This window comes from Meriones unguiculatus, chromosome 10, assembly GCF_030254825.1.
Source record: "Meriones unguiculatus strain TT.TT164.6M chromosome 10, Bangor_MerUng_6.1, whole genome shotgun sequence".
Classification (NCBI taxonomy): Eukaryota; Metazoa; Chordata; class Mammalia; order Rodentia; family Muridae; genus Meriones; species Meriones unguiculatus.
Genome location: NC_083358.1, coordinates 42,067,469 through 42,094,434, shown reverse-complemented (window position 1 = coordinate 42,094,434; position 26,966 = coordinate 42,067,469). Strand labels below are relative to the sequence as shown.

At 40.2% G+C, this 26,966-nt stretch overlaps 1 protein-coding gene across 2 annotated transcripts; it reads right to left on the bottom strand.

Moving 5' to 3' along the window:
* Window positions 1-1,064: 1,064 nt before the first annotated feature.
* Dnaja2 (DnaJ heat shock protein family (Hsp40) member A2) lies at window positions 1,065-21,463 on the bottom strand. Of its 2 annotated transcripts, none has more exons than XM_021644691.2 (9): window positions 21,266-21,463; window positions 20,014-20,073; window positions 19,299-19,522; window positions 13,788-13,868; window positions 13,428-13,561; window positions 11,314-11,510; window positions 3,694-3,838; window positions 3,432-3,559; window positions 1,065-2,844 (listed from the first exon to the last, which is right to left on the bottom strand). In XM_021644691.2, the coding sequence occupies exons 1-9, from the start codon at window positions 21,341-21,343 to the stop codon at window positions 2,653-2,655; spliced, it is 1,239 nt and encodes a 412-aa protein (XP_021500366.1). In that variant the 5' UTR covers window positions 21,344-21,463; the 3' UTR covers window positions 1,065-2,652. The 2 variants fall into 2 exon arrangements, with proteins under 2 accessions (XP_021500366.1, XP_060248288.1); XM_060392305.1 differs by lacking the exon at window positions 21,266-21,463 and adding an exon at window positions 20,626-20,807.
* Between the last annotated feature and the right edge of the window lie 5,503 nt (window positions 21,464-26,966).

Here is a 26,966-nt window from a genome sequence, read left to right as displayed (position 1 = left end):
AATAGCAAAACCCTGTCTCAAAACAAATATTCCTCAAAAGTGGCTAAAGCTATCCAAAAAAAGATTAAGTCACAACTATCAGAGCCAACACTTGCCCATGCAGGTAGCTGTAAGGCATTCTGAAACATGAAAAAGGGCAGAAGGGAAAACACTTCGGATACATAAATAGCCAACTAAGCACGAGAGGATTCATGAACTTTTATTAATCATCAGGGTAACAAATTAAAACTGCTTTATATCCGAGATGGCAGTAATCAAAAAGTTATATGTTGCCAAGGATGTGGGCCAAATGAAAACCATCCCTGTGCTGCTGATAGGGTACGAAGGTAAAGCCATTTTGTTTGGCAAGTCCTCAGATGGTTAGTTACCATGAACCAATTCCACTCCTGGGTAAGCATCTAAATGAATTTAATACATGCAAAACTGGCCTGTGTTCATGGCTGCAGTTAAAATAACATATTCTAAATGTCCACTAGGAAGTGAATAAGACCTGTGGCATTGGCATATACTGAAAACTTGGTTAAAAAAAATAATTCTGTATGATGGATAAGACTAAAACTCAAAAACGTATTTCACTGTAATATCTAAACAGAATTAGGGACTGCATAAAAGGTTGGAGAATGAAATGAGATTAATTAGGGGTTTTGTGTTTCTAGACAGCGTTTCTCAGTAGCTGCGGCTGTATTGGAACTCACTTTGTAGACCAGCCTCTGCCCGCTTTTTTTTTTTTTTGGAATGACGAAAAATTCTATAATTAACAGACTAGTGAGTGCTACACAAAAATATATGGGAAAACACTGAAATGGGCATTTTCTTAAAGATAAACTTTATGGTATGAATGCTATAAAGTGATTCAGTTAGAAGCACTTATAGGTCAGAGGTTTCCTGTTTACATTTTTTTTTCCTCTGGTCAAAAAAAATCCCTGTGCAGCTGGAGATTACTCAGCTGGGAAACCAGCTGCTTGGCATATCCAAGGGCCTGAGTTCAGTCCCCAGCACCACGCACACACCCACGCAAGCTCGCACAAACATTCTAGGCAGAAGAACTGAAGACTGCTGCACAATTGTTTTATAAACCTTTATTGGAAAGGTTACAAAGGTAATATTATCACTGCATTGCTTAGGCTTAAAGTGTTCTGGGGAAATAGCCTCAAATACAAAACTATTATGCCGTTGAATCTCGCCCAGGCTTGTTGCAAAATATTTTTGTACAATGGAGGTAGAGTAGATAGGGCAGTAATTTAACCCTCACAGGTCTTGATTAGTTTTGGGACATTTTTTTTTTCCATCGAGGTTCTAATAGCTCTAGAAATGAATTCAAGTGCTATTAGACTCAAGAGATGGTATACTACATTGAAAAATCTGCATTTCCATTTTTGTCCTGTCGTTCCTTTGACAAATGTAAAATGTATGTACCTGGTATCACTTGGGCCTCAATTGGACATGTTTTAAAAATACTGCAGGAATGAAAGAGTAATCATCAGAAGATGCAAACATATCTTTCATCCCATCAGGACAGTTGTAATCAAAGTGAAATGCTGATCAGGTCATGGATCAACCTGAACCCTCCTGCACTGCTGGTTCAGCCACTTTGCAAACCTTTGCTAGCCTAAGAGTCATAGAATATCAGTCAATGCTTCCCCAAATTCAGATATTCAACTTAATTAGACAGAGCAGCTTTTCATAACATTTCATTAAAACAGTATTTTAACAGGTCTGTGTAAACATAGTTTTACTATTGATCTATTATTTTATTTTCAACAAGTGGGGTACAAGAAGCTAACAGAGGCCTGGGCTTGTCCTAATGTTCAGGGTAACTTAGGAGTTAGACAACTTGGATGTTCTTGATGCTACAGAGCATCAACTGAAGAAAAGAAAGCCCGTTTCAACCAACCTTAGTGTTTTGAAACTATGAAATGGGCGGATACTTAAGGCAAAAGCCTCAGGCCAATGGATTTTTAAAGGCTGTTTAAAAACCAGAACCAAAGACTCATTCCTCAGTGTAAAGAATACTTTTTTACAGTTCAAAATATGTTCTTCTTTCTAAAAATGTGACACAGAATAATTTACACCAACTGCTTTTTATTATCAAGTTTCAGAAACCTTTCACAAAATGGTTTTAAAAAAAAGCCAAAAAACTTTACAACCATGGCTAATGTAATTTTTCCATTGTTCCCAGTCAGCTTCAAACCCATTGTGTGCAAAGCCCATTTTTTCCATGCATCTAAATGATAGATACAGGCTATGAATTCTTTATTCTATTTGTAGCAGCTTATGCAGGTGCAGCCAAACACAAAGCTTCAGGACAAATTGTACAAACTTTACAATGCTGGATTTGAGTTTAAAATATGAAACATAAAGTCTACACAAAACTGATAAAAATCAAGCAGATACCAGGACTGAAACTTATAACCCACATGTGAAAGGGAGTCTTATTTCAAGTGCTTTACTCTGCTACAGAACAGTCGAAATGAAGATGTAAAGCTTCGTGGTTAGTTTAAATTACACACTCTGTGGATACTATACCAATTTTAGAAGTTACACATAGATCAACAGATGTCCGTCAGTTCATCTGGACTCTTCAGGTACTCCAGCAGCTGGCAAATCTGGGCAAATGTGGAAAGAAAATCCACCTGTGCAGTTGCCTGCAGTTTACTGATGGGCACACTGCACTCCAGGTCCATGATGGCTGCTGCTTTCTTCATCAGAACTATCATTATAGGCTTCACGCCTCTGACCACCTCCAGAGCCTCGAGTGCTATCAAATTCCTGAAGCTCCACTTCTTCTGTCTCTCCAATTACATTAGGAACTTCTGGTCTAGATGGCAGGAGATCTTCTAATTCCTTCATGAAACAAAAGAGGAGATGTGTATACACACACAGATACACTCAAATACTGTTCAGACAGGGTCTTCTCACTATGTAGCTGACACTTGTACAAAATAAATAACTGTATTTAAACACTAGAAAACTTCACTGCAGAAACGTTCCACTGTACTTCTAAATAGAATGCTGGCTGAGGGATCTGCTCTCCAGAGTTCAAAGACCGTAACCCATCCTCCAGCCACTTATAATCAATCCTTGCTTTGCCCCATAAACATTTTTATCAGCCATCATCTTCAGAACAACAACAACAAAAATCAACCACACAAACATTAAAAATTAAAGGCCAGCATGGAGACTCTGTCTCAAGCGTTGGACATGGTTGGTCAGACCTACAACCCAGGCAATCAAAAGGCTGAGGCATTGCCCGGAGTTCTAGGCCAGCCTGAGGCGTAAGCAGAGACCCTATAATAAAACAAAACAAAGAGAAAAGAAACACAAAAGGAAGCAAGGAGAAAATGAGTAGAAGCCAAAGGGAGAGCCACAAAGTTAGCTGCTTAAGGAATGTTAAAAAAAAAAAAAAAAACAAAAAAAAAAAAACAGCTTACAGAAAGCTTGTCTGGGTTGATCCAGTTGTTTTCAGGAAACTGCACATCAAACTTTATGTAAAGATCACCCTTTTCAAAAGGATTACGGTACTGTGGCATTCCTTCACCTCGAACAACACGAACACATCCTAGCATTAAAAAAAAAAAGAAATCAGATAAGAATTTTAGCCAAGAAAGATATTCAATACTGTTCCTTTGTTACTCCCTACAAATACAAATTTTAACAATAGATGGACAACCTGGATCAGATGAAATCATTTACCTGGTTCAATTACTTTGCCAGGGGGGTATTTCACCACAATCTGACGAGCATCAAGATGCTTAAATGTGAACTGAAATCCACATAAAGCTTCAACAAGTCCTATCTTATATGTCATATGCAAATCATTCCCATCTCTCTGGAACACCTATCAACAAAGCACACAAAAAACATTTTTAAAGTTATGAACACATACCATCCTATTGGACCTTCCTCAATTTTGAAATCTTAATTCTACCATTCACTGCAAGAGCCAAAGTGCCACTGTCCCTAATTTCCAAGCTTTTTTATCAGCAAAGCTAGTTATTCTCATGGAGTATGTCAGAAACTTCTATTATATGATCCCAATGAGGCAAGAAGAATTCCAGAAGTATTAAAAAAAAAAAAAAAAAAAAAAACCACACACAAACAAGTGTGACTAATAAGGTGCAGCCAGGAAAGTGAAGGGCTCAATTTTGCACTTCACACATGTACAAAGAAGTTTTATTTCGCTTAAAACTCAAACTTGGGGCTGGAGAAATAATCAGCTATTAAAAGTACTTGCTACTCTTGCAGAGTTTGGCTCCCAGCACCCACATGCTGGCTCACTGCTATCCATAATTCCAGTTATAGAATATCCAAGGCCCTCTTCTGACCTTCAGTGGGCACCAGGCATGCATGTGGTACACGTACATACAAGCAGAGAGAACACACATTACCATAAATTCAAAACAAAACAACAAAACTGAGCCAGGCAGCATGGTGGTATATGCCTATAATCCCAGCACTCAGAGACAGGCCAGCCTGGTTTACAGAGTGAATTCCAGAACAGCCAGGCTGTTATGGAGAGAAACCTGCCTCAAAAACAAACAAAAATCCAAGAAAACGTAAAACATTCAAATGTGATTAATGTAAATTACAAAGCAAATGCTAAAAAGTTAGCTTATTCAATCTTATAAGTGTAAAAGCTTATACACTGCATATTAGTGTGAATAAAAGTTTCCAGAAAGAAACAGCTTCAAACTGAAGCCTTCTGTGAGGGTGATAAAACCGGAACACTGCAAGTGCAGAGCCTGATGATAGTAATTTATCTTGGGCTATCATTAGTCCTCCCAACTAGCCACTTTGCCCACCACTGTGTCAGCTCTCACATCCTGTGACTTAACAGATAAAACCTTTGAAATGTATCAACAAAACTGTAGTTTCTACCAACCCAAGGCCAAGAGTCATCAGATAAACATCTGAGGACTATAGCTGAGATTTTTGTATTTTCTTCTTTTCTTTTTATTTTTGTACTAATTATAGTTTATTCACTTTGTATCCCCCCCTGTAGCTCCTTCCCTTCTCCCTTCCAATCCCACACTCCACCCTCCCTCCTTCTTCTCCACCCATGTTCCTCCCCAAGTCCACTGATGGGGGAGGTCCTCCTCCCCTTCCTTCTGATTCTAGTCTATCAGGTCTCATCAGGAGTGGTTGCATTTTCTTCCTCTGTGGCCTGGTAAGGCTGTTCCCCCCTCAGGGTGAAGTGATCAAAGAGCAGGCTTCTTCTTTTCTTATGTATATAAAAAATACATGACATTGGTGTTTGGCCTACATGTATGTCAATATGAGGGAGTTGGATCCACTGGAACTTTTAAAAACAGTTATGAGCTGTCATGTGGGTGCTGAAAATTGAACCTAGGTCCTCTGGAAAAACAGTCAGTATCTTAAAAGCTGAGCTATCTCTCTAGCTAGTATGATTTTTTTTTCTTTTTTCTTAGGATTTATTACTATACAGTATTCTGTCTGCATGTACACCTGCATGCCAGAAGACAGCACCATCTCTCATTACAGATAGTTGTGAGCCACCATGTGGTTGCTGGGAATTGAACTCAGGACCTCTGGAAGAGCAGCCAGTGCTCTTAACCACTGAGCCATCTCTCCAGGCCCTTCTGAAACTGCCTACTTTCCACTGATGTATTTAGAAAGTGCCCTCACTTGTTCCGTTACTGCTTCCCTACTGGAACACGGATTTTGCTGTAACCCAAATTCATGTTGCAGGATATGGTTAATCATTCAGGTCCAAAATAAACTCTTGTGCTCTTGAAGGTGAGAGCTGTGTTTCTGCATCAACATCGTAAAGGTGGAGTAAATGCTAAGAATGTCCTGAGCTTGATGTCTGGGCGGGGGGGGGGGGGGATCAATTTTAAAATACTCAATTTGTATTTTTTACTTAGAACTTGCCAAATCTATACTTAAAACTTGAAATTAAGTTGAAATAAAACTAACTGTAATGAAAAGGTCACTTAAATTTGTTCAATGGAAAGTGTGCTGGAGCCAGGAATGGTGGGTGGCACACACCTTTATCTGGGGGACAAAGGCAGAAGGATCTCTGAGCTCAAGGCCAGACTGATCTACATAGTGAGTTCCAGGACAGCCAGGGCAAACACACAGAGAAATCCTGTCTCAAAATCAAAAAAAAAAAAAAAAAAAAAAAAAAAAAAACCCAAAACAAACTAATAACAAAAAACAAAATAAACTAAAACTGTCTTGGTTATCCTGAGTCAGCCTAGTTTTTTTTTTTTTTTTTTTTTTATTTAAACCCCAAGCTAATTTTTGATGTCTATAGGCTAACAAAAACTGGCTGGACCAAAGACAGTCTCCAAAGTGACTACCAGATCTTCTTTAATTTCATTTTAATCCCATTTGTATGCTAACTGACCCTACAATGCCAAAAGAAGAAACACAACCACCGTTAGAAAGAACCACAAAAAGAATTAACACTGGGCTGGGAGATGGCTCAGTGGTTAAGAGCACTGGCTGCTCTTCTAGAGGACCCTGGTTCAATTTTCTGCACCCACATGGCAGCTCACAACTGTCTGGGCTGCAACTCAAATTTCAGTGGATGCAACTCCCTCACAGCCATATATGTATTCCAAACACCAAATGTACATAAAAATAAATATTTTTTTTTTAAAAAGTAAAAAAGTGAACACCTAAATTTCTCGGAAATCTCTGCTCATCTCTTTAAAACACATGAATATTCCATTTATCAGCTTCCCGTTTCTTCAGATGGGTTTTCTTCTGTGAGTGTGGTATATACAGATGTGTGTGCACAGAAAGGAATTGAGAAGGCAGAGGAAGACTTCGGATGTCCTGATCTATCGTTCTCACTGTACCTAGAGCAAGGATGGTGGCCATGAAAACCCACAATACTATCTCTGTTATCCACATGTTAGAGAGACACATGTGGCCATGCCAACATTTTAAGTGGGTGCTGGAATCTGAACTCAGGTCCTCATGTTAGTTCATCCAGTGTGCTTATCCACTGAGCCAGCCCTCCAGCACTGTCTCCCATTTCTTTATTAATACCTAGTCCTCCGAGGGGCTAAGAAGTTGACTTGCAAGTTCCCTCCACACTTCTATTTTGGCAAAGAACAGAAATGTTCTTCCCCTTTTACTCAGTTAGTGCTCTCTCTTACTGATTCCACAAATCTGAGATGCAAAACCCAGGAATATCTCTGAAGACTATTTTGGCTGGTTCATAAGACATCTGACAAGTTTGTCTTTTTCTAAATGATACTCCTAAATTCACTCATAAAGTAAATTCTCCTAAGCATGGCTTTAGAACATCACCTTCAACAGTACCAGGGAGCGTGTCAGAAATACACATATTTGACCCAGCAACTCAGTAGATTTAGTAAGCCCTCTGAGGAATTCGAATGTGATGCTCAGGTTTGCAAGTATGAGAATCAAAGAATATATATTAGTTACACACATTTATTAAGGGTCCCTTGTAACAGGATCATCAGACTTTTAAAAAGCAGCATGCTTCAATGCTGTTGAAAAATGTACTACAAAACGCCAATGTTTCAGGACACGAATATTCCAAGAACAATTTTTACCAAACACTTTTGTGAATGCTACAGAAGGAGCTAGAAGTGACACCATGTTCTTGTACTGAAGTGTTCAATACAAGAGGAACTACGTTAAAAAATAACATCATTTGGGGGAGGTAGCAACTTAAAAATTTAATGCTAACATTTAAACAGATAAATCCCTAACTTTTCCTTTCTCTCTCTATTGTTGTCAGAGAACTTGTGGCAAGACTAATGAAGCACCACATAGTAAAATTTTCTTAAGTTTCAATAATTTTTGAAGCAGTTATTGAGAAGGAACAACCAAAATCCTGTGCCTGTGCTGCACAGACACCAGCACTCACAGAAGAGCAGCACAGCAGGACGAATGCACATGACTTAATGCCCCCAAAACTTGTACCAGTTACACAGTTCTGGCCACTACACCTTGAAACCTGACTATGGTCTCAATTTCTTCAGATAAGTATTTGGAGTGCAGGGTAAAATGTCCAAAACAACGTATTGCTTTTCTTGAGCATATAACGAAGTCCTATGTTCTAGTTCAAACTATAGTAGGTTTGCGGTTGTTTTTTTTTTTTTCCCTTCCAAGTGAGGTAAGTTAACCAAGCTGTCTAAACCTCACCCTTGGCTCACTTTTAGTGCCCTGGTCACAATAAAACCAGAACTGGCACTCTAATGTGTACTCTTCACTACTTTCTAGCCTAGGCAATCCATTAGCAGTTAGTTGGCAACTCCATGCAATCCTACTGCTGTCCACAAGTCTAATCTCAAATACTGGAACAACACTCAGAATATCATAGTGATACCTGTACCATAAAGCACTGTTGTTTAATCTATACTTTACTGCCTTTCAATGATGTGGCTAACCTCTCTAGCTTTCCACCTCTTGCCTTGTAGGTGTTGTGCACACTAATATAGAATAAATGGGAAGCAATCAAAACTCCCACCAAGGAAAAATCTTCAAATAACAAAATTCAGGACTTGGAGATGTGGCTCAGAGACAGAGCATTTTCTAATCCCTACAAAACCCAGGCTTCATCAAAAATAGTAATTAATATTTTATCCTTTAAGACTGACCTTAAGGCACTTTAATCCCAGCACTTGGAAGGCAGAGGCAGGCAGATTTTTGAGTCAAGTGTTTCAGGACAGCCAAGGCTATATAGTAAAATCCTGTCTTGAAAAGCCAAAAAAAAAAAACCAAACAAAGCAACAAACAAACAAACAAAACCAGAAAGACCTTAAAGCAGAATTCTAGAAACTATTCTCATTTTCCAGCCATCTCAAATATGTAGTACTGAAGAAAAGGCAAAATACCCAATAATACATCCTTCTTCATAAGATCTGACAAATATATCAGAAGGAACAGTCCAGAGAGCACTTTTGTGAAAATAAGTCAAATTCTAAAATGTGCTTTTCAGTATGACCTTGTTCTCTATTGCAATTTTGAAGTGATTTATTAAAAAAAAAAAAAAAAAAAAAAGCCACATTCTTCCTTGGGAAAATACCAAATGAATGAATGGACCAAGGTTGTTTTTTTTTTTTTTGGGGGGGGGGGGGCGACAATAATTACCAGAGATTCAGCCCTGCCTTGGAAGCCAGCATGAGGTTGTAAGAGCATACAAAGGTAAAGCCTAAGACATGGAATGGCTCTGTAATCAAGCTGGACTGGACTGTCTTTGAAGGCCATGAAGAGCAAGCCCTGAAGACCTAGTTCTTCTCTTTACCCATCAAATAATCTGAGATTATTGAATTTTACCTAGCAATTATCTTTTATGTTAATTGTGATGATTATTGCTGGTTGTCAACTTGACTACACCTAGTTAAATCCCAAATGGCTGGGCATGCCAGTGAGAGATTTTTTTTTTACACTAATTTAATAATTTGAAGTGGGAAGACCCACTTATACAGATTTCTGAGAGAGAAAGATATACCTTTAGTTCAGATCTTTTGAGGTAGGAAGATCCATCTTTAATCTGGACTACACCTTCTGCTAAACACCTATTAAAGGACACGGAAAAAGAAAGCTTGCTCTCTCTCTTTGCTCTCACCCTCACTATCAATTCCTTCACTGGCATTTCAGCCTATTTCTTCAGGATTTTAGCGTACACTGAAGACCAGCTGAGACATCCAGCCTCATGGACTAAACAACTAATTACTAGACTCTTGGACTTTCTGCTGGTAGACCATAATTGTTGGACTAGCTGGACCACAGCCTGTAACCCATTCTAATAAACCTCCTTTATAATAATACATATAACAGACACACATATTTACTCTGTAAGTTCTGTTCCTCTAGAAAATCCTAATAACATTAATTTATTGTGTGTGCCTCTGTGTATGCATAGGCAACTCATGTATGCAGGTGCCCACAAAGAAAAGAGCATCTGATCCTCTGGAAATAGGAGTTACAAGAGGTTCTGAGCCACCCTGTGGGTGCTGGGAACTGAACCAGGGTTCTTTGCAAGGAAAGCAAGTGCTCTTAACCACTGAGCCATCTCTCCAGCCCCTGGAAAGCATTTAAGAATGAGGTTTTAAAGCAGACTTGACGTGGCCAGTAGTCTAGAATCAAGGCTATGTAAAATAAGTAAATAAAGAGTAAATGCAACCTTTTAAAGCTCTCTTGAATAAACCTCAGCAAGTACAAAACACAACTCTGTGTCAAATGCTTTTTCACATGAACCTCCTGAACGATTCTTTCTATAAACAGTCCCAGATACACTCCTTAAGGACAGAAGTTGACAAGACACTACATATAGGCCGTTACTTTTGTTTGAGGAAGAGTCTTCCTATTTAGCCCTGGATGACCTCAAAATTGTTTTCCAGCCTCAGCCTCCTAAGTCCTGGGATTATAGGCATGTGCCACTAAGACATTAAAAATTATAGGTGAGTCAAGCATGGTGGAATAAGGCAGAAAAAGAAGGATGACAAGTTTGAGGTCAGCCTAGGGTATAAGACAGAAAAAAAAAGGGGGGGGGTAAGGGAATGAATTAAGAAACATGTTCAGTGGTATGATCAAAACAAGACACAATGGACCTCACTGCCAGATAAGTTCATTTTGCCTTGAATATAACAGATGTAACACATTCAATTAGAAACTGAAATAAGTTTTAAATCTCTGAAACTTGGGCCAGTAATACAGCTCAGAGAGAAAAATTGCTTGCCACAAAAGACTGATAACTTGAGGCTAAACCCCAGTACCCACTGTGTAAGAAGTGCCACAAAGTTATCCTCTAATACATACTGTGACAAAAATAAGCCCCTTGCTCACATCACAGTAAAACAGACTATAAAAACAAACAAACAAACTCCTGAACTTACAAAACTTAGCTGGCTATCTATCCAGTAAGTATATTAAGATTAATCAAGAGTGGTGCTTCAAGGAGTGAAGATTGTACCCACTCACAGTGCATCCAAGGAGCTCTATAGCGAAATTATGCTGTCTAACACTATACAGTCAAATGCCTTTATTTCACAGAAGGGAAAATGAGGTGCAGAGACAACAGGATTCTTTAAGGGTATGGTGATCTACATAGAAAGAACAAGGCAAAGACTAACATTGATGGTTCTTTTTACTATACCTGTCTTAGCAGTTTCATTTACATAAGTCACTTTCTGTAAGTAAGCCAAGCTCATTGTGAGCTAAAAGTCAACCCAGTCACACCTTAACAACTTTGTGTTCACTTTCACTCAAGGCATCCAAACAGATCTATCCTGTTTCTCACAGGTAAGATCAATTCGGAATAAAACAAAAAGGAAAAAAAAAGTGAATAAATCAATAGGAAATTACCTCATGTTCTTTTTCCTGAAGCAAAAGAACAATATCTCCAGGTTCCACTCCTGGGGCCTGGTCTGCTTCCCCAGTGAACGTAATTCTCTGCCCATGTTTCATGCCTTTGTCTACATGAACTTCAAGAATCTTGACTTCTTTAATCACCTTCTTCCCTTCACATTTTTTACAGCGGTCTTTTTCATTAATGACCTCTCCTGCAAAGAGAGGTCATTCAAGCTTCCAGTAACAAAGAGTACTCCAATATTAAGCTGAGTCTTAACAATGCCTTAATTCAAAAAGATACAATTTGGGCAGCACTGGTTGAAGTTCCCATGAATGAAGAAACTCCTATCTTACTAAAGGTCACCCAAAGGGCCCAGCAACCCATGATTAGAGTATAACATATCTTGACACTTCCTTAGTTTCTCAAGTCAGACGCTGCAGATTCTAGCAACACTTCTGCAAAGGTCTTCAGCTCTAACTTCAAATAGATTACCACTGGACAGAGACAGTCCAAGGAAAATGTTAATTTTTCTTTTCAGTAGGGATGCCTTAGCCTAAGAACTCATCTATATTCAATCTTCAAATACTCTTGACGGCCAGTTACTAAACTGTACAGTTGGTACCTCAGTTTATTTCAAAGACTAAACCTTGCTCAGATATTAGCTAGGGATCAGACCCAGGTCGAGGGAAAACACAGGTTCTACCACTGAACTTTCCTCATACCCCCAATCCTGCTTTTAGGTAGTTTGACTATTAATTCTCAAAACCAACTAGAGATGTCTGAGTGTTTAGCTGGCCCCGAACAACTCTTTATCAAGTTTAAAGTAACAGTTTTTCTTTTGCAGATATTCTCGTGTGATATTTGCTTATAGTATGATGATTTACAAGTCCAGATGTTTATAACAGTGTAAAGAAAATAGCAAGGTTTTCTAATAACTGACACCAGTGCCCTTGTTTTTAAAAAGAGGTGCTACTATGTTGCTTGGGCAGACCTGAAATTCACTATCCTCCTGCCCCTGCTTCCTACAGTGCATAGGGGATTTACACCTTGTTCAACTCAACTGTTAAGAGTTCAGCTGATTTGGTTCTTTGATAGTGAAGTGAGCAATTTTAACAAGGTAAAATACAGAGACACCTCAGCAGAATACAACATGAAGCCGGGAAGGGAGGCAAGCTCAGGTGTCATTCCTCAGCTATCTTCCGTCCCACTTTTTACAACAGAAACTTTCACTAACCTAGAGGTTAGTAGGTTAGGCTGGCTGGCTGGCCAGTGTGCACCTGGGATCAACTTCTCTCCTTAGCATAGGGGTTGTTACGTGTATACTACTGGCTTTTCTTAACATGGAGTTCTAGGACTACACTCATGGCTAGGCCCTAATGCTATAAGGCAGGCACTATAGGAACTACCTTGTCACCTCAGCCCAATATATACCTTCTTAAAAAATGACCTCAGCACTTACAAGAACAATTTGCAAAAGGGAGCTCTACAACTATACTAATAACCATTAAACAAAGGATGGGGGCGTGGCTCAGCAGTAAGAATCCTAGTTTAATGCCTACATCAGGGCAGGGTAGGCATAGGCAGTGGTAACTGATCAGAATAAGGGCTGGTGGGTATAGTTCACTACTTGCCAAGCACACTCAAGGACTTGGGGTTACTCGCCAGTGTCGGTGAGGGAGGCAAAGCTCTACCACCTAAGTTAATCTAATTAAAACAATTTCTCAGTTACACTAGCCACATCTCTCCTTCCCTTGATTAAAGCAACTTCATTTAAAAACCAAACTATTAAAAACAGATTTCGAACTTAATTAGGACTTTTCAGAATACCCCCAGGTCTAGGTAAGTTATAAAGACTAATTTCTAGCTCCGTTGGCAGCATCTCAGCACTTCAAAGGTAAGGCAGATTAGGAACTGCAAATCATCCTTGAATATACAATTCAAAGTCAGCATAGGTTAGAGATACGAGGCCCAAACAGTAACGGTATAATATTTAATCTTCTAATGGATCTTCATTTTGTAAATAAGATGAATATAAGCTTATTAAAAAAAAAAAAAAAACTGTAAATGGTTTCTCCATTCCCAACATATTTAAAAAAAAAAAAGGCAAAGAAAATACTGGTGCATTTACCTTCTCCATTGCAATCGGAGCACACAGACTGCATCTGCTGCACCATTCCCGGAGCCAGCTGTCTGATCATAATACGCACACCTCGACCCCGACAAGCACTACATTTCTGAACAGCTCCAGACTTTCCACCTTGGCTAAAGCAAAAGCATAAATCACACTTTTGTCTACAAACCATTACAGTCATTAAAAAATACGAATTGTGCTTTTCACTTCCCAGGAGTAACTAAATTGATCTTTAGAGGTATCAGAAAATGCTTGGCTCCTATTAAGCTTTAAATCAAGAAACTATTTTACCTGATAAAGATTTTGAGCATGCCACTCAAAAAGTGACAGATACTGCGTAAGCAACGACACACTTACCCACTGCATGCACTACAGAGCACATTCTTGCTAAGTTGTAGTTTGGTTGTCTTGCCATTGTACAGGTCTTCTAAAGATACTCTGCAGAGAAAAGAACCAGGTTCAACCAAACTGTGCCAATATTATTAAAATATAGCTTACAGGGCAAATTTCACTGTGACTATTTGTAACAAAGAACTCAAAAATAACTATCAATATGGACAATACTGCTCTTTAGAAGACAAAAGTTTGGTTCCCAGCAGCCACATTGGAACCATCTATAACTACAGTTCTAGGGAATCCAATGCCTCTGGCTTTCTCAGGTACACACATACAAAATTACAAAAATTAATCCTTCTTTCTTTCTGTGAGACAGGGTTTCTCTGTGTAGCCCTGGCTGTTCTGGAACTTACACTGTAGACCAGGCTGGTCTCAAACTCAAGAGATCTGTTTGCCTCTGTCTCCTGAGTGCTGCAATTAAAGGTGTGTGTCACCCCACCCAGAAAAAATTAATTCTTGAACCAACAACTTACTGCAATTTATGCACTGATGACTCCAAATCATCAGCAACACCCTAAAGACAGGATTTTGTGGTTCACAATGGCTTCAAATTCAAAACGCAGACAAAAATGACCCTGAATTTATGGATCTTTCCGTCTCCACCTCTACTTTTCAAGTGCTAGGATTACAGGCATATATCATCTTGCCCATTTTATGTGCATAGTGAGAACCCAGAGATTCCTCTGTATCAGACAAGCACTCCAGCAACTAAGCTAAATCCCTAGCTACTAACTGCAATTATTACCCAATTTTATGTGATAAAACTAAGCACAGAAAAGCTAACTAACTTGACCAAGGTCATGCAAGCACTGATTCTGGAGTCAGAGCTTTATAGGGAAGCAAGGCACACACTATGGATGATCAAATTACAAATGTGTATTATAGCTTAAGATAGGCACTTAGGTGCTTGGAGAGATGGCTCAGTAGTTAAGAGCACTGGCTGCTCTTCCAGAGGACCTGGGTTCAATTCCCAACACCCACATTGAAGATTACAACTGTCTGTATCTCTAGTTCCAAGGAATCTGACTCTCTGCTTACCTCCGCAGGCACAAGGCGCACAGGTGGTGCAGGTACATGTATGTAGATAGTCATACATATAAAATAAATTAAAAAATAAAAAAAACTAAGAGGCACCTAGTTGTATGTTTAAAAAGCCACATACTGTTGCCGGAAGAGAAAAGAACATAGTTTCAATGGGGAAACTTTCAACCATTTCAGTTTTTAAAGACCCTATCAAACATTATACTGTATATCTGAACAACTTTTCATTTTTTAAATTTTATTTATATATTTATTACAATTTATTCACTTTGTATCCCTGCTGCAGCCCCCTCCCTCGTCTCCTCCCAGTCCCATCCATCCTCTCTCTTCTCCTATGCCCTTTCCCTAGTCCCATGATAGGGGAGGACCTCCTCCCCTTCTATCTGACCCTAGCCTATCAGGTCTTATTAGGACTGGCTGCATGGTCTTCCTTTGTGGCCTGGCAAAGCTGCATGCCACAGGGGGAGGTGATCAAAGAGCCTTCCACTGAGTTCATGTCAGAGACAGGCCCTGTACCCCTTCCTAGGGAACCCACTTGAAAACTGAGCAGCCAATGGGCTTCCTTCCTCTCCATGCATGGTCCTTGGTTGGAATATCAGTCTCTGTAGGACCCCCTGGGCCCAGGTATTTTGGCTCTGTTGTTCTCCTTGTGGAGTTCCTGTCCCTTCCAGGTCTATCTCCCTCTTCTTCCACAAAAATTCCAGCAACCTTCCCAAAGTTTAGCTATAAGTCTCAGTATCTCCTTCGATACCCTGGTTTTTCAGAGGTCCTCTGTGGAAGGCTCCTGTCCTGTTCCTTGTCTTCTCCTATTTCTGATGTTTATCCTGTTTGCCAAATCATGCTACTGTATATCTGAACAACTCTCTTTTTTCCCTTTAAACCATTTCTTTCTCCTGGTTAGGAGGTGAGCATCACTACAGGTGAATAAGCACAGAATACTGTGTGCAGCAAGGCTCCAAGGATGGCAGTGCAGGGCCAGCTCTCAAATAGAGATGACAACATTCTAGACCTGGCCAGGCAAGTTCATGTTGTAGTAGTTGATACAGATCTGGTCTGGGCTTGCTACAGGGTGAGCTCCGAGAGGAAGCCCTGACATGGAGCTGTGGGGTACCTTGGTGTTTGTAAGGAATGTCAGCATGGTGGCCCCGAAAAAATTTTAATATATCTTCAAAATATCCAACTCAAAAGACTAAATAAAAAGAACCAAAATAATCTGTATACACCAAAGAATACAGTAGTTTATATATATCCATAATACTCCAAAAAAGTGGTACAGAAAAAAAAAAAAGGCTTATTAAAAATATACATGGAGGCTAGAAAGATGCCTCAGCAGTTCCTGCAGAGAACCTGGCTTCAATTCCAAACATGGATGTCAAACAACTGTCTGTAACTCCAATTCCAGACAACTCAATACCTGGCATCCAGGGGCACTCCCTACTCATGGTGTACAGATATATACATTGCACACGTTATCATCTTAATACTGAGACAGGGAGATCGCCAAAGTCCAAAGTCAGCCTTTTCTATATAGCAACTTTGAGGCCAGACAAGGTTAAATAGAAAAATCCAGTCTCACATAAACATACAAACTATATATACATGTGTGTTTATGTATATACATAAACGATCAAACACAACAATTTTATTCATATATAGCATAGGTCAATTAAAAGATCAATTTCCAGACTAATCTCAAAAAACAAAACAGCCCGAGCCCTCCATGAGGAGCTGTAGTTAATGGCTGCTTGAGAGAAGGGACTCACTCTCAGTGATGCAGCAAACGGTAAGTCGACCTTGCTCAAGTAAATAACCCATCACCCATGTTCATGCAGGGAACTGTAATTAAATAAAAAGGGCCAAGGGAAGAAATGACAGGAAATTAGGGGAGATTTGTTAGAAAGAAAGAGAGGTTCATCTGGAGGAGAAAGCATAAGAAAAGGTATCAAAAAATTCTAAAAATTATTCACCAATACTATCCATTTACATGACAGATTTAATAATAATCTTGTTTATTTTTGATTGTTCTGGATTTTTGTTTTGGTTGAGACACTATATAGTTCTGGCTGTGTTGACCAGACTGGCCTCAAACTCAAGAGATCTTACCCCTTTGTCTCAAGTGCTAAGACTGAAGCCATGAGCCATGACACCTGGCTACTTTTGTGTTTTGAAATCTTTTCCCCCGTAGAGCTGAGGGTAAACCTGACCTTATACATGCTAAGCAGGTGCTGTGTCACTGATCTATGTACACACAGACTTTAAGCCTTCCTTACTACTTTAAAACCCTTGAATTCTGGTAAAGAAACAGATAATTCAGTCATTCTCCAAGGCACATATAGTATTCTGTGGTGCTCAACCTCACCAAATTGTTACTCTGAAGCTTAAACTTTCATATATTGCAGACAGTATAAAAGTAACACAGGTGAACAAGATAGCTCAGCAGATAAAGGCACTTGTTGGTAACCTAAGTTCAATCATAGGGAAAGAGAACAAACCCCACAAGTTGTCCTCTGACTTCCATATGCAAAATAAAAATTTGAACACACATATTCAAAATAAAAATCTTAAAAACCACTTATAGATCAAAAATTACCAACAACATACCACCACATCCAAAATATTAATTTACCGTCTTAAGTCTTACAAGACCAGAAAAGGAAAATGTAAGTAATGATCTGACAATATTCACACTCTCCAGTGAGCCTTAAACTGGCAAAATTCCTCTATAAAGCTATTAGATTTTATCAGCTTCAAAACATGGATGTCAAATCAGGGAACAGAGCCTCACACCTGTAATCCCAACACTTGAGAAGCTGAAGCAGGATGGGTTGCTACGAAGTCAAGGTCAGGCTTGGTTACAGTGAGAGACTATCTCAAAAATAAATAAAGCCATGGATGCTTGGCCGGGAATCTGCCAAAGAGTGATAAAACTACACACAAAGACATGTACAGCAACAATATTTACTGTAACCCCCCTGTCCATCACATAAAAGCCAAGTTTATGAAATGGAATTATAGAGCCAATCAAAAGAATGTTAGTTGGCAAGTACAATGGTGCACACCTGCAATCTTAGCATCCAGGAAGGAAGGAGGAGGATCATTCTGTGTTGCAGGCCAGCTAACAAGCTGCAGTTCTAAATTAAAAAGGCGGTGGGGTGGGGGGTGTTCCTGAAGACACATCAGTTGGTAAATATGCTTGTAGCACAAGCATTCGTATCCAGGTTCAATCCCCAGCACTTGTATAAAAAGCTAAATATGGTGGGCTGAGAACTCATTCTTGCAGTGGACCCAGTTTTGGTTTCGCCCACATGGCTGCTCACAATCATCTGTCACTCTAGTTCTAGGGGATCTGACACCCTCTTACGTCCCAGGGCACCAGTCACTTGTGTGGGGTGCATACATACATGCAGGCAAAACTCTTATATTACCACCAAACCTGCACGAGTTCATCCCTGAAACCCACATGGTAGAAGAACCAACTCAATCAATTCCACAATTTGTCCCCTGATCTTCATGTGTGCACTGTGGCACTTGTCCTCCCCATAACAACATCAAAAGCCATAACTAAAACACTTTAAATAAACAACTGAGAACATGATCATGCAACACAGTAATCCTAGCACTTCTGGGGTGGAAGCTGGATACAAGGAATTCATAATCAGCCTTGGTTTCATGAAACTTTGTCCTAACACACAACACACACACACTCTCTCTCTCTCATAAAACCATTATTAATGAAAATAATTTACAAAATAAAGTGAAATGGTTATTTTCAGATTGTAGAATTGTGGAGTCTTAGCCAAAAATCGAGGTCCACAACATTCGTTTGTTGGCAGGTTATACCAGGCTAGAAGCCAGTAAGCACCACGGAAACCAATTTAGGGGAGTTAACACTGAGGATCAAGTAATGAGATTGAGGGACTTTACCATGTTAAGTAATCTAAGCAAACAACCATTATTTTTAAGCCTGGACTTAAATACTTCAAAGCATATAACCTTCACACTTGAAATTTTCTATCATATAACAAACACGTGAAAAAGATATCAGTAAACACCAACTATTTTTTGGGATCTTGGTTGTTTTCAGACAGGCTTACAGGTAAACCAGACTGACCTAGCTATTCAGCTGAGTGTATATGACCTTGAACTTGTGATCCTTTGTCTCCACCTTCCCAGTGCTGTAATTATAGGTATGCAGTGCCCAGGATCAAATCTAGAATCACGCACGTGTGACATGTGAGGTAAGCACTTATCAACTGACCTACATTTCTAGAGCACCCCTATATCCTTTAAGATCTGAAGCACAATAAATTCAATTAATTTATTTAGTCACTTAATGAGAACACAGTAAAAATTTTAAAACAAAGAACAAAATGTTCTATAACTACATTCTGCATCTCACCATTTGGAGAAGCACTTTTTAAAGAGACTCACTTCAGTGGATGCATCATGTCTTCGCCTCTTCTTCTGCCATTTCGACTTCGACTCTGATTGCCCATGAAGCCAAACAATCCTCCACCAAAAATATGTGAGAAGATATCATCCATACCACTACCTCCACCGCTACCTTCCCGTAGACCTTGTTCTCCATATCTGTCATACAGCTCCCGCTTCTCTGGATTTGACAGTACTTCATAGGCAAAGCTTATTTCTTTAAACTATAAGGAAAAAGTAAAAATGAAAACAATTGGGTTTTTAAGTGGAAGAATGTGAGAAAGACTTAAGAAACCCAGAAGCTACTTAATCCTAAAAAACAGCTTCAAGTTACCTTTGAGTTCCTCTTTACCACCTATTGCTCAAAATCTTAGCATTCTCACTGTAAAACTAAAACAATCCTCTGAAAGACACCATCATCATTACCGTGTCTCTATAATGTGAGTGTGGGAGCATGTATGGAGAGGTCGAAGCACAACTTTCCTTCCATCATCAATCAAGTGAGCTATCACAATAGCTATCATTTTTCTTATTTTTTAAAATTATTACAAGCATTAGGTTTCATTATGGCATTTTCAAGTAAGTTAAAATAGTAACAAAAAATTCACTCTGTAGACATAATTGGTTTTCCTACAACATTCCTTGTTTCTGGGAAGGTGATTTTAAACTTCAGTTTAAAACTAAAACCCCAAAAATAAAACTTCAAATAACTTACTTTGTCTCCAGCATTTGGATTCTTATCAGGATGGTATTCTTTGGCTAACTTTCTGTATGCCTTCAAAAAAGATTTTGGAAAAAAGTTATACACAGCCAAAAATTTAAGAAATTCACTTTTCTGGAAACAATATTCTACCGTTACAGCCTCCCAAAAATGTCACTTACTCATCAGAACTCTTTGACATTTTTCATCTAAATATTGCCTACATGCTAATAATGTACCCAAAATTATTGTCGAAAAAAAGATGAAAAATACAAATAAAACAAAACTACAAAGAAAAGGTCGCTGAAACATTATTATTACTTTTACTGTTATCAAATGTCTTTGATGGCCAGCAACCAAGAAAACCACAATAACCAAACAAATTCCCGATTAAGTGACTACGCTTTACAGAAACTCAAGGACTACTATAAATTAAGCAAAGGATATTTCTACTGCCCATGCTGGCTCCTACCTACCCTCTAACAGGAAAAAAACCCCGATGTTTCATTAGCTCACGACTGGTTGACGGGGATCCTAGATGGAAGTGAAGCTACATACTCTCAATTAAGTGATTTGGGCATGCACCATGTAAGTGTTCAGACTCATGAATTATATAACACAGCCTACCATTTCCGGTAGGGTAACAGGAAGTCTTTTTCCTTTGGACTTCACCGGTCCCACTGCTTACGGGACATTCTCATTTTTCTCAGTTTACAAATTCAGATTGGACACCGACAGCCAGAGGAGATGCTGTGGGACTTTATTAATGCCCTAAGAGCTCTGAAGTCCCGAGATGATTCTGTACCACTACAAAGGACAACAATGAGACGTCTTATTTTTGGTGGAGCGTACACTCAGGTGTTAGGCTGGGACACAGGAGTCATCCCTGAAGCGGCCACGGGGCATTTAGAGGTGCCCACAGAACAATGCCTCCAAACAGACCCACGCTGCTCGGGCTGCCGGGCGAGGGAGGAGCTTCGGCGCCGGCGACTGCGGCCCGCGGCCCCACACCGGCGCCGGCGGTCAGCGCCTCCCCGGCCGCGCGGCGCAGGGACCGCGGTCCGACCTGTTTTTCCGGGTGGCCCGGGGGCGACGAGCTGGCGGGCCGCGTCTGCGCAGGGCCGGCGGGCGGAGGCCCAAGGTCAGCCGAGCCGCCGGCGCCGCCGCCGGCGCCGCCGCCGCCGCCGCGCCTCCGCCCGGCTCAGGCCGCCGCGACCGCGCAGGCCCCGCGCCCTCGCCCCGCCCGCCCGCCGGCTCGCTCCAGTACCTTCTTCAGCTCGTTCTCGCTGGCGCCGGGAGGGACGCCCAGGATGTCGTACAGCTTCGTGTCGGCCACGTTCGCCATGGCGGCCTGCCGGGCAGCACTCGCGAGCAGGCGGCGGAGCGGAAGGAGCGCGACCCGGACCACGAGCGGCGGCGGCGCAGGCGGAGGAGACGGCACGGGGAGGAGGGCGGGGCTGAACTCTGACCCGGCGCAGCGCCGTGACGTCGCCGACGGGCCCGCCCCGGAGGCGGGCGGGGCGGTGGGCGCCGGTGGGCGGCAGGTGGGCTCTTCTGCTGACGCCGGTCGGTGACGCGGGCGCCCGCCGAGAGGAGGAGAGCTCCGGGCGGCGATCGTGAGGAACCGCGGTGCGGCTGAGGCCTGAGGGGAAGAAGCCGGCCTGGAATCCCCCTGGAGTGGTGCTCCGGGGCCCTGGTGAAAAACAGCACGTGGGTGGGTGTGAGGTTCCCAAACCGCGTATCACACCCCCAGTGTGATTTTATCAACACGTTCACCAGTTCATTTCATCTCCTTAACTCCCCCCTCAGCATCTCTGCGTATGGGAAGCAATTTCATTCATAAATACTCACATATACATATATATGCAGACGAGTTTTTAAAGGCGTAGCCACGCCTCTCACATCGAAGGAAAGGACAATTCTCTTTACACATTCCCCAAATAGCGCCCCTTTAAAATTGGTTTGGGGCATTCAGATAAATCAAAGCCACCCTGTTCCACCGGATCATGTGTTACATTGTCTCACTTGACAGCTTTAAAATTAACTAACACCAAAGGTTTGATTGGCATAAAGCAGTCTGGCTGCGTGCCATCACTTGGTGATTGTCAGCCGATTCTCATTTGCTTTAGCGCGAATGATTTCTGTGCTTCTACGACGTACCAAAATATACAGCTTGCCTTCCAACTAGTTTTCCGATAGTAAAACATTTGTGGTCTGTTAAAACCTGAACTAGTAAACAAATGCTCATTGACCATAAGTCTGTCAATCGAGATAATATGCTTTCTTGTCATTCTTCCTGGCCGAGCTGTGGAAGGGCCTTCACTGTCATGCCAAGGACTTCCAAAATTTAGCCTGAAAGCTCTCAGGAGTCTGATGAAAATATCAGGTGCTCCTTCTACCATTCAAAATGCTCCATCTGTGATGTTTTCCTTGATTCATAACCTGGAGAACCTTCCTGTCTTATTTGAGGCCCCACTATGCTTATTTTGTAGACAGATATGGTTTATGACATGAATGCTGTTCTTAAATGTGGGTCTAAATTCTTTACTAGGATATAGATTCGTTATCTGGTTTTGAGAACTTACTTGGAAGTTCTAGCAGGAGATCGCAGCTATTCCATACCCTTGGACAAAGACTTGTCCCCTCTATTGGGGAAGGTCATCCTTTTTGACCAAATGTTGAAAAGTTTCAGTAGGGGACAAACATGAAGCAATGAAGAGGAAAGGGAACACTTACCTACACACCCAGATCAGCCAAATCAAAGGTAGTGACAGATGTTGAAGCCTGATCACACTTGCTTCGAAGTCAGCTTATCCTCTCTTGTGGCTTTGAATGTTACAAAGACCCTCAGTCATCAAAAGCATAAGTCCTATTTCCATTTAAAACGACTAGGGATTTTCTCCTATCTAATACTGTGAAATGCCTTTTCTCCACTTTTCACCAATTTGAGATGTTCCTATGAGACAGTGTAAATCGTGAAGTTAGATTGTGTAAGCTGGTAGTCTTCCTCTGCCTTAACAGTGAGCTGTGCAATTTACTTTCCTGGGGTTGTTTCCTCAGTGTAAGATGGCATTTATTAATAGTATTATGGTCTGGGGATGTAGCTTAGTTGGTAGAATGCTTTCATAGATTGCACCAAGGCCCTGGGTTCAGCCTCTAGCGAAAAGGAAAAGAGAAGGTAGAAAAACAAAAAGGGAACTTTTGATTCAACTGCTTTAATTTTTTTTTTTTTTTTTTTTTTTTAGGCTGCCCTTTGGCTTTGCAATAAATCAGTGAACAAATTTGTTTTTCAAGGCCCTGATTTCTATCTCCATAGCCACATAAATGCAGTGTGGTAGCTCAAACCTGTAGTCCCAATGCTTGGGGCGTGGAAACAGTAGGAGTAAGAGCAATGAAGTGTGAGCTTTATTTTTGGCCCACTTACCTACAGGCTGTTTCTGCTGTCTTTATTCATTGAAATATCTGGCTTCCCTGGGCTGCTTCTACTCCTCTATTGTGTGATTAATGTGCCTCACTCCCTTCTCATGTTCTCACATCCCTACGTCTCCTGCTTGCTGATTAATTCCACTTCTCTCCCCTTTTCAGCCAGATTCAGCTACACAGGAAAGGAAGTACCTATGTATAGTTACTATTTTTATCTTATTTCTGTCCATGAACTGTTGAAAAGAACAGGATTTTCCAGTTGGTTTCACTTTTAGTTTAGTTTATCTTTTTTCTTTGTTGTAATCTTTACTTGATTAAGTTTTAGCTTGTGATATTGTGGTAACCAGCATCTGGAAATTCCTTTAGCTCTGTTACTTTATTTATTTATTACTTACCTCTAAACCATTTTTTAATTTTTGTGTTTATTTATTTATAATATTGTGTTCATTTCTGAGTTGTAATTGTAGTCAGCATCTTGTCTGCTAATTTTGTAGGGTCACAAGTTATTTCAGAACAGCTCTGTGTGTCATCTGATACGTGCTGTCATCCTGGCATCGTCTGTGAGCATTCTAGCACGTTAGACATTTTCTGAGTTTTTGCGATACGTCCTTTATCTTAGCTCTATTATTTAGCTAATGCTAGGAAGAAGGAAACACCCTCATCTTATTTCATATTTAAGGATCATAAAATGCTGAGTCACAGTGGATCTGAGGGCTGTTCTCATTAGGCAAATAATTTAGTTTGAGGCTAAGGTGATTTCAGGTTTCTTCCAAGCTTATAGTGTTGTTCAATTCCTTTATTTTTGATTGAGTATGCTTGTGATTGTTTTCGGGTTGGGATAAAGGAGATGGATAGGAACTGGGGAAGGAGTGTATGAGTTACATTATTATATTTTGGAGGTCATTCCTATTCACAGGTAATTAAATGTGGAAGTGTGCAGTTTATTATTTTAGACAACCCTGTATATATTATTCAGAAAGTTTTTTGCTTTTAACTAGCACTTCCTTTATTCTTTTTTTTTATTTATTTAAAATGTTCTTTTTTCAAGGCTGACCATTTGGTATTGTATAACAGTCAGTTTTTGCTTCCTTAAGGGGCACTATTTCTCCCACTGTCAGCATTCCATAGTTGCCAGTAGTTCTTGGTGTAGGGTTGAAGCCTTAAGGACTTTTCCTGTGCACTTTACCGAATCTATTGTTGTTCTTGCTTGGTTCATGTTTAAGCAGTCATAGTGGTAAGATGTTATGGGGTATAGCTTCTGACCTTAGGAGGAAACACAGTCTCACAGAAAATTTCTTGAGTCTCTGGCTCTTTCATTCTTTCCATACCTTCTTCCTCATTGTTCCCTGATCCTTGGGTTCAAAAGTTCTGGATGTGTCCATTGGGACTGGGCTCCTGGGCTCCATGATTTGGTTTCTTTCCTTTCTTCCTTCCTTCCTTCCGCCTCCCTAAGTGCTCAGATTAAAGACATATACCACCATACCTGGTTTAATTTGGTTTTCTTAATCATCCCTGTCTGTTTCAAAAAGAGGTTTCTGTGATTCGTGAGGACTACATTTATGTGTGGGACAAATATTTAGAATGTAGTTAGGGATTACGGTGGTTTAGTAAAGTGATGGTTCTCCACCAAGAGCCGTAACTTCACTAGGACTAAGGAGGCTAGGCTACCAGCACCAGCCATGATTTCTCTGTTGCTGAGCATATCTTGAGTCTAATTAGTGAGCTCTTTGTTAGTGCCAGGGTGTGTGTGCTACTACAGTACCCTGGGGGCTATCTTGCCATACTGGCTGTTGCAATTCATAGTCCTACTGGGTAGGACTCTTTGTTAGTTGCTTCCCTCCTTTGGAAGTTTGCATGTCAGTCTTCTTATAGTGGACCTACTATGTGTCAGGTACTGTTCAGTTCTAGAGATACCACCATAAATGAAAATTCATGCTCTTTTTAGAAGTTACATCCTACTGGGGGAAGGCAAATAGAAAATAACCATGTAAGGTGTCAAATGGTAATGTGCCTTTTAGAAAAAAAGAAAAGTGAAAACTTGAAATTTAAAGTGATCTGAACAAAATGAAGCATTTAGCTGTGAAGACATTTGATGAAATCCCTGAAGGCAGAACATGCCTAACAATTAAAGTAAGGAGGCTAGTATGACTAGGAAGCAATTTAGAAATGTCTTGGAAAAGCTAATGTCAGAAAACTGTGGGGACTGGGATCCATTATAAATATGACTAAGTCTGAGTGAGCTAGGAAGGTCATTTAAAGGTTCTGATTAGGGTTTTTGTTTGGTTTTTCTTTTCTTTTTCGGTGCTGGGGACCTTTGCCCACGTTAGGCAACTATAATGCTACTGAACTAAGTCTTAATGCTGCTTTGAAACCAGCATTTAGCTTTATTGAAAAGCTGTTGTAATAAAACCCAGTCTAATGAGCCAAAATGGTACTATAGACCTGAATCCTAACACTCAGAGGCTGAGGCATCCTGAGTTCCAGGCCAGACTCAGCTTTTCAGCAAAACCCTGTCTTAAAAATCCAAAATATGACTGGAGGGATAGCTCAGAACTTGATGCTCTTCCAGAGGACCTGAGTTCAGTTCCAGGATCCACATCAAGCAGCTCACAAACGTCTGTAATTCCAGCTTCATAGAATCAATACCTTTGGCCTCTGTGGTCTCCAGCACTCATATGCATATGCACACATATATACATATATACACATATATACATATATACACATAATTTAGAAAATTAAATGTATATATATACACATACATGTGTATGTGTATATATGTATTTTTAAACTTTTTGTAGATGTATTTATATGTATGATGGTGTGGGTATATACATATGAATATGTATATTCATGTTTATGAATATTCATTACACATATATTATATATTATGTATATAATATATATTATATATATCTATTTTATATATATAAAATGAGCCAGGGAAATGGCAAAGGTACTTGCCTCCAGACCGTATGACCTGCATTCAATCCCTGGGACCCACATGGTAGAAGGAGAAAACTGAATCTTGAAAGTTGTTCTCTGACCTCCATATGCATGTCATGGTGTATGTAGTTGTACAGTTGTGCACACACACACATACACACACAAATGTAATAAACTCTTTTTTAAACCCCCAAAAGAATAAAAAAAATCCAGGTTAGATATTATTTGAACTAATGTAGAAATGGTGGAGTTGGTTAAGAATGGTTAGATTCTGGATATATTTTGAACTTAAGGTGGAAATGAGGGTGAGGCATAAATAAACATTCATTTAAATTACTTAAATTAAATGTAGCCCAAGTGGTGGCTTAGGCCTGTAATTCCAGTGGTGAGGTGATAGGTTAGGAGGGTTGCTGTTAGTTCAAGGCCTGCCTGGACTGCAGGGAGCACCTGTCTCAAAAAACAAAAACAACGAAAAACAAACCCACCAACAACAAATGAATTGTGTCAATTGCTTCTCCTGTTTCTGTGATAGAAAACAATGACAGAAACAACTTAAGGGAGAAAGGCTTATTTTGGTTCATGATTTGAGACTACAGTTT